Here is an 8,270-nt window from a genome sequence, read left to right as displayed (position 1 = left end):
AACTCCGATGAACACCGCTGAAAAACTGTCGAAGGAGATGTCTTGCGAAATTTCCATCGGCCACGCTTTTAACGATCATTTTAAATTTTCATAGTTGTGGCTTCCACAACCAGAGGAGCGCGCATCGTTTTCCTATGCGTTTGACGTTTCACACTAGCGCCTTCTGTTGACAATATTGCACAACACAGTGATTCGTGCAACTTTTCCACCAGGTGATGGTAGTGTGAACTGGGCGACGGATTTCTATGAAAATCGTTCCAGGTGTTACGTCTGTTTGTCTGTGCTAGAGCTCTATGACTTGAAGTCTGTGTCAGGGAAAGGTTTACGTATCTAGTTCTTAATCGCGGCCCGAAATGGCCTGAATGTTGGCAATCGAAATAGGATTGCACTTCATTGGCCTCTATCCTGCCAGAACCCTATAAATGTTAATTAATACTAGGGTAATATTTTCAAGTTAAAATTCAACATGTAGCACAAGGAACGAACGAATATTGAACTTTAAACACATTAAACAACTATTCTATCTTATTATTGTAACAAATATTTATACCCGTAACACAATCCAACGTTTGAGCAGGAATTTTTCGTGAATCGTTCACCGATTCACGAAAAATTCAGCTCCCATCTGCTTCGTATCCTTCATAACAATAGTGTTAAGGCCATAACTTAACACTACGATAAAGATAAATAACTTAAGATAAACTCAAAACAAAACCAAAACGAGTTATGCTACCCGAAAGCCACAATGCTTTCCAGAAACGTAGCGGTGAACAGGACTAACAAGTCCCCAGAAAACACCTCAACTCAAAACAAAAGATTGTTACCCGAAAGCCATACTGCTCTCCAAATCACGTAACGAATAAATCTAACCTAAACTAAACTTTACTTTTATGGACGAGTTCTGGTCCACAAAAATAAAATGGCCTTAAGGCTGAAGTTATAAACCTTCCAACTAACTTTCATTTGCATACACGGGGTTTTTTAGTTGGGCGCCATGTTACAAAAATAAAAGAAATTAATTATTACAAACCATTAACACTTCACGGCATACATAGAACCTTACAAATGCACAATATACAGACATCACAAATTGACGTAGCACAACACATAACATAAATGTGCCCTGTTATCCAGATGGATAACTCCTTCCGATCACAGGATGATGAGGTTTCATTTATTAGTTTGGGTCCATCAGTCATCCTGAAATTGTATTTTAGTTGGAATTTTGCCTTTTAGTTCACATCATTTGTTGCTGTGTTCATAGCTTGGTTTTGTCTAGGAAAACTAATCCTAATCGGGCATCCCGTTTCAGGGTTCGATACTTGAGCTTAACAACTTGAAGTCCCTGGCAGGGAAGGCTTACATCTCTAGTACTTGACCGCTGCCCGAAATAGCCTGAAAGTCGGCAATCAAAGTGGGATTGCATTTCATGGGCCTCTATTTTTCCAGAACCCTATAAATGTGCATTAAAGGTATGGGAATATATATAAGTTGAAATGAAACATACAACACAAAGAACGAACGAATAATAATCTTATAACACATTAAAAAATTATTCTGTCTTATAATTGTAACAAATATTTATACCCGTAACACAATCCAACGTTTGAGCAAGAATTTTTCGTGAATCGTTCACCGATTCACGAAAAATTCAGCTCCCATATGCTTCATATCCTTCATAACAATAGTGTTAAGGCCATATACTTAACACTACGATAAAGATAAATAACTTAACCTAAACTCAAAACAAAACCAAAACGAGTTGTGCTACCCGAAAGCCACAATGCTTTCCAGAAACGTAGCGGTGAACAGAACTAACAAGTCCCCAGAACACATCTCAACTCAAAACATAAAATGTTACCCGAAAGCCAAACTGCTTTCCAAATCACGTAACGAATCTTACTTCAACTAAACTTTACTTTTGTGGAGATGCACTGTCCACAAAAATAAAATGGCCTTAAAACTGTAGTTATAATCCTTCCAACTAACTTTCATTTGCATACACGGGGTTTTTTAGTTGGGCGTCATGTTACAAAAATAAAAGAAAATAAATTATTTACAAAGGATTAACTTGTCCCGATACACAGAGAACCTTATAAATGCACAAACAAGACACATCACAAGTGGACACAGCACAACATATAACACAAATGTGCCCTGTTATCCAGATGGATAACATCTTCGATCACAGGATGACGAGGTTTCATTTATTGGTTTGGGTCCATCAGTCATCCTGCACACTTAATCTCCAAATTTGATCTCGGTAAAAACGAATAACGAATTCAATCGATAAAGGTTATTTTGACTGAAATGTCGTTAAAATTTGACAGTTCATCAAAAATAACTTGTCAAAAATAACGAAATTCGGCAATTTACGTTCATTACTGATTATCGGCAAACCGTTTTGCCACAACAATCGGCAATCTAATCATGTTGCTGAATTTCGGTAAGCCACATCTGTCAAATATTAAAATGAAACGCGTTGCTGGGGTGCCATCGTTAAAAAGGATTTTTTCGTTTTCATCGCTGGATTACCTCGTAAGTAAAGAAATTAAACTTATTGCTATATGTATATTTCTGCTATTGATATTCATTTATAAATGGATGTCTCTCTCTCTTGCTGCCGGACTTAACCAGCAGAACAATCCAAAAGCAAAATGGTCCGTGCCAAACAAACCCCTCCTGAATCCATCTGAGAAATGCCTCCCGTAAGCAGCTTGCCACAAAGGCCGCCCACAAAAATGCACCCTCGACCAGTGATGTGAATAAGCCGCATCGATACCAACCGGGAGCGGTAGCTCTGCGAGAAATCCGTCGCTACCAAAAGTCCACCGAATTGCAGATCCGCAAGTTCCCGTTCTAGCGTTTGGTGCCGGAAATTACGCAGTTTTTTACGAAGGATCTGCGTTTCCGAAGTTCCCTGCCGGAAGCCAGCGCAGCGTACCTGGTTGGATTGTTCGAGGACATCATCTGTGCCACGCCGAGTGGGTCACCACACCATCATGCCGAATAACATCCAGCTGGCTCGGCGCATCCGTGACGAGTGTGCATAAGGAGGAGTAGGAGGAAGTGACCCCCGGGGGAAGTGTGAATTTGTGTTTTAAAGCCAAATGGCCCCTAGTGTACCTGTTTTTCGTTGTGTGCGTGAATAAAATTGTTGACCTAATTATCTTTTTTGTTTTATTTTACTTCTTATCAATAAGAATAAAAGAAAATAAACATTTTACTGAATTTCGGCAATAATGTATGCCGAAGTTTTCGGCAATGTATTACCGAACCACTCGTCAAAGTTTGACAGTTGATCTTTGTCAAGTTTGCAGACTAGTCGGCAATTTGAACTTTTACCGAGATTTTCACCGAGCTCTCAGCTGTTGGATTCTCGGCGATTTATTTTGCCGGCCTCGGCAAATTAAATTAAGTGTGTGGAATTGTATTTTAGTTGGCAGTATGCCTTTTAGTTCACAGCATTTGTTGCTGTGTTCATAGCTTGGTTTTGTCTAGGAAAACTAATCCTAATCGGGCATCCTGTTTCAGGGTTCGATACTTGAGCTCAACAACTTAAAGTCCCTGGCAGGGAAGGCTTACATTAGTATGGGACTCGCTTGTATGGAAAAAATAAATCCTCGCTCCAGTCGACTTTTTCGATCCCATTTAGGTCCCATATGAACTGTACAAAATTTCAGCGCAATCGGTGAAACTATAATTTAGCGCAAGCGGTTCAAAGTTTTCATAGGATTTACTATGGGAAAAGTTGCACTTTCAAACAAAAAATCCCAGAGGTAACCCCTTGTCTCCATAACTCAAATCGATCAACGCTTCTTGTAGAAAAATCATTTGTGAAATTTTCCTTCGAAGACCGCAAAACGATTGGATTCTTGTGGAAAAAGTTATTGATTTATTACCGATTAGTGATCCAAAGAACGGCTTTTTGTTTTGTTTTATCAGCAGCACTGCTGCTGCCGTTGTTGCATGGGGCGGCGGGAGGCATCACCACCCCCAGAAACAGCAGCAGCAGGCAGCAGCTACAGTGCTGCTGATAAAACAAAACAAAAAGCCGTTCTTTGGATCACTAATCGGTAATAAATCAATAACTTTTTCCACAGGAATCCAATCGTTTTGCGGTCTTCGAAGGAAAGTTTCACAAATGATTTTTCTACAAGAAGCGTTGATCGATTTGAATTATGGAGACAAAGGGCGACCTCTGGGATTTTTTGTTTGAAACTGCAACTTTTCCCATAGTAAATCCTATGAAAACTTTGAACCGCTTGCGCTAAATTATAGTTTCACCGATTGCGCTGAAATTTTGTACAGTTCATATGGGACCTAAATGGGATCGAAAAAGTCGACTGGAGCGAGAATTTGATGTTTGTCCCATACTAGCTTACATCTCTAGTACTTGACCGCTGCCCGAAATAGCCTGAAAGTTGGCAATCAATATTGGATTGCATTTCATATTTTGTCAGAACCCTATAAATGTGTATTAAACTCGGGGAATATTTACAACTTAAAATGAAACATTTAACACAAAGAACGCACCAATATAAAATTTATGACACATTTAACAATTATTCTGTCTTAAAATTGTAACAAATATTTATACCCGTAACAATGTGTGATATGGATGAACCACATTTGAGTATATGATTCAATTTCAAGCCGTTCCATTTTGGTGGAGAATTTGTTTACATTTATTCCCATCCAGCATACAACACCCTGCCTAGGCAAAGGTGACTCCCTACCAACAACGGCCTTATCTAACGGCACGCTATCTTCTCCTATATACTTACTTGCTTGGTGCGTATGCTCTAGTGCTGATAAGCTTTTATATCTCTTCTCACCTTTTAGTATCAATTCTCAGTTACGCGAAACAGGTGGTTCACTATTGCGCGGAAATTTTAGTATTTTGTAATTCGAGTTATAGTTAAGATATTGCAAAGATAGTTCTATTCTGGTGTCGAATACCTTTTAAAGATATCCTTTACCAAGCCTTAAAACTGGAAATCTGCATTATTATCGTCTATTCTTCATTTCACAATTACCCGAGCTAGTTGTTTCAATATCCGAAGTGAATCACCTTGAATGCGTGGTTATCTAGCGACCAAACCCTATTTTTATTCGATGTATGGAGTATCTACGATTTTCAGCTCAAGTGGTGTCATGTAATTTCAAACAACTATTTGCATTGGAAAGTGATAAAATCTGCATGGTCTACATTTGAATCAGAATTTGACCGTCATCGGTGCAAAATGGCACCTGTTCATAAACTTGTTGCAATAGCTGCATGTTTGATTAGTGCCGCCGTAGCGTACAACATACCGCAGGAGTTGATTCATTGCTATCGTGGTAACTTCACTCAACCTTCAGTGGGTTTCAACCAACAACTACTATTGGAGCTGATCCGAAAGGTTGAAGAGAAGAACCCTACCACGTTGGATATGCGGATGCTCAGCGTAGAGCTGATTCATCGGTAAGCTACTAGTTTGATACCAGCTACACCCTAATCTGACAAAGTATTATTGTAGTCTTCGAATTGATGGCATAGAAAAAGCTCCAGGTCTTCAGGAAACGGAATTCGTGACGCCCTACAGCACCCGTGGAATAATGGTACCCAAGTACAAACTGCTCCTACAGCTGGTATCCAATATCCCCGGAACGATCGAGTTCGATAGATTCCTTAGCCCATGGGAGATCTGCCTGCTTCATAGACTGTTGAGTAGCACGGTCGAACCGTATCAGCGTGGAGACGAACGAACCAGCTGCCCGGCGCCAGTTGGAGACCCATCCCGAAATGCGCAGGCACCGTGGATTACTCAGAACAAGTAAGGTCGTTGTTTTATTGTTGTACAGAAGCTTGATATCTACTAATGGTTAGTCTTCCGAAGGTCCCAAATGAACCAAACGACAGGCACCACATTCGAGCGTCCAATTTCACGATGTCCACTAGAAGGCGGCACCTGCCGTAGCTTACGATACGGAACAGTATCTCCTGGAGTGGTGGTTATGTCCATTGCAGCTGGACTTCAACCTCAGAACGTCCGAATCAGTGAATTCATCTCCGCCTATAAGAGAAAGGGCACATACGAAAACTTGGAAACGATGGAACGAGCTGATACGCGTAAGCAGATGGAGAAACTGCTTTCTTCGATGGAGTCGATCGACAATACGTACGTTGTTGGACTGGCGGGAGATTTGGCCGAAGTTTGCTTGTATCAGGGTCCTTACGTGGGTACCGATCTGCGTGTTGGACTCCAAGGCAACTGGAACGACACGTTTTTCCCTAGGTTACGATTGCTGGCCGATACACACGAAGGCCGATGGGAAATGACCGACAGTGAACTTCTGTCAGGAATCGACGGCTATTTCTTGGCCCAGCAAGTTCCATACTTTGTTAACAAAGTTAGGCGGCTTCGGCTATCGCAGGTACTCGACATGTACTACAGCAATCGAGGTATTCCGGTGGTTTCTATTGAAAATACTGGAAAGCGTAAGCTTCCCAATGTGAAACAGATGCCTAGTGAAAGGTTGTCCAAGAACTCCGAGCTCAACGATGATTCGCTGAAAAATCTGTTCAACGCTGAGAGAAAGACCAAGTTGTGGAAGGTGTTTAACGAACATGAGGTGCAAGACCCGCAAGGAGACACCCAAAACGTCCCTGAAGATATCAACAGGGCCTGTTATAGAAAGGAAATTCTCCAGACGATCGATAAAGACCGTTTGAAGCAAGAAACGTTCAACTTTGTGCAGGTTTTGCAGTATACAACCGGCAGCGTTGTTGTGGAGGATTCACTGATGAGAAGGAACTGTGATGCAGCAGTTGATCGGTTCTTTAGTTACGCGGGAAATTTGTTAAGTGCTTTCGAGGATTGCACGACGGTTGGAATGTCGGATACTAAGCCCATTATAGATTTGTTGTTGGTTATTGATGGATCGCGAAGTGAATACGAAAATCAAAGAATTATCTTGTAGGTAAATCTTGCAATGGTATCATTATTAGGATCTTGAACTCTTTTTCATTTTAGTCATTTGGCCGAGCTAATCGACGTTTCTATCTATGGTTCGTCAATGAGTGTTATAAACGGTCAATCGGGTGATTTCATGGTCAATCGAACACAGAGTTTGTCCAGCATTTTCGAACAGCTCTCGGCTTACGAAGGATCTTGTAAGTTTTTGCTCAGCAAAGCATATCCTGAGAATCAACTGTTAACGAAACATCTCCGTAGATCCGGCTGCATTGTCACTGTCTAACAGCTTTGACGCGATCATTCGCCGCCTATCGGACCAGATGGACGACGAACGTGCTTACCGGACAGTCGGAGCTCGGGCTCCAGTCATTTTGGTCATCTCGCAAGGTGCCCGCATTGTCAATACGGACTTCACCAGTGCCCGTCGAATGCTGACGAGTACCTTTGAACAGTTTCCCGATTTGTACTTTGTATTCCTGACCAACGATGCGACCACGTTCAGTCAATTGACCGATTTTGTAAGTTATTTATATGATCACCTAATACACTAGGTTAATACAATCTTGCACTTATTCTAACAGTCAGGAATATCTCACAGTCGAGTTCCCGTCGAAGAGCACTACAAGATCATCGAGTCGTCCTCCATCGATCCCCAGCCATACAGTGAGTTGCTCCAGGCCAACCTGAAAGCCATTCCCCAACGTCTGGTAGCGCCGTTCTGTCGTACCGAAGCTAACCGGAAGTCTTGGCGAGCGGTCAACGTCCGGGAAGAATACGAACAGTACCTGAGTCCAGGAGTGGAACTGCGTTACCGTATCAATCGCAACTTCCTAATCAACACCGATCACGTTGGAATACAGTTTCAGAACTCCGGCTACGGAGAGCTCACAGTTTGTGGAACGATGGACTCGAGTTTTGCGGGTCTTGCCTGTACGACTACCACACCGGAGAACGATAACGTGTGGTTCAACTTTACCGGGTTGTGCTCGGGTATTCCCGGAATTGAGTGCCGCTCGATTTATTTTCTGGTGCAGCTGGATACATCGTATATGCGATGTTCGGAGAATGATTGTCGCTATCCAGACCAGGTGCGATTCGTTATCAAACACGAGGGCTTACGGTGTCCCTCGGATGGAAGTGGAGCTCGGAGTTTAGGGATCGGTTGGATTGTTCCGTTGATTCCCTTATTATTTATGGTTAGAATGTTTCGTTTAATCTAATCTAGTATGTAAGTAGCCATATGATTGTTTTGTAGAGATGTTTTACACTGTTACAAAGTACAATAAATAAAAGATGACATTAAATGCT

General features: G+C 41.7%; 1 protein-coding gene across 1 annotated transcript; it reads left to right on the top strand.

The window, feature by feature from the left end:
• Window positions 1-4,834: 4,834 nt before the first annotated feature.
• Window positions 4,835-8,270, top strand: LOC134284271 (uncharacterized). Its single transcript, XM_062843014.1, has 6 exons — window positions 4,835-5,467; window positions 5,523-5,819; window positions 5,883-6,962; window positions 7,020-7,159; window positions 7,221-7,480; window positions 7,544-8,270. Exons 1-6 carry the CDS (start codon window positions 5,247-5,249, stop codon window positions 8,180-8,182), a joined length of 2,637 nt encoding a protein of 878 aa, XP_062698998.1. The 5' UTR covers window positions 4,835-5,246; the 3' UTR covers window positions 8,183-8,270.

Source organism: Aedes albopictus, chromosome 3 (assembly GCF_035046485.1).
Source record: "Aedes albopictus strain Foshan chromosome 3, AalbF5, whole genome shotgun sequence".
Classification (NCBI taxonomy): domain Eukaryota; kingdom Metazoa; phylum Arthropoda; class Insecta; order Diptera; family Culicidae; genus Aedes; species Aedes albopictus.
This window is presented reverse-complemented; position numbering and strand designations above follow the sequence as displayed.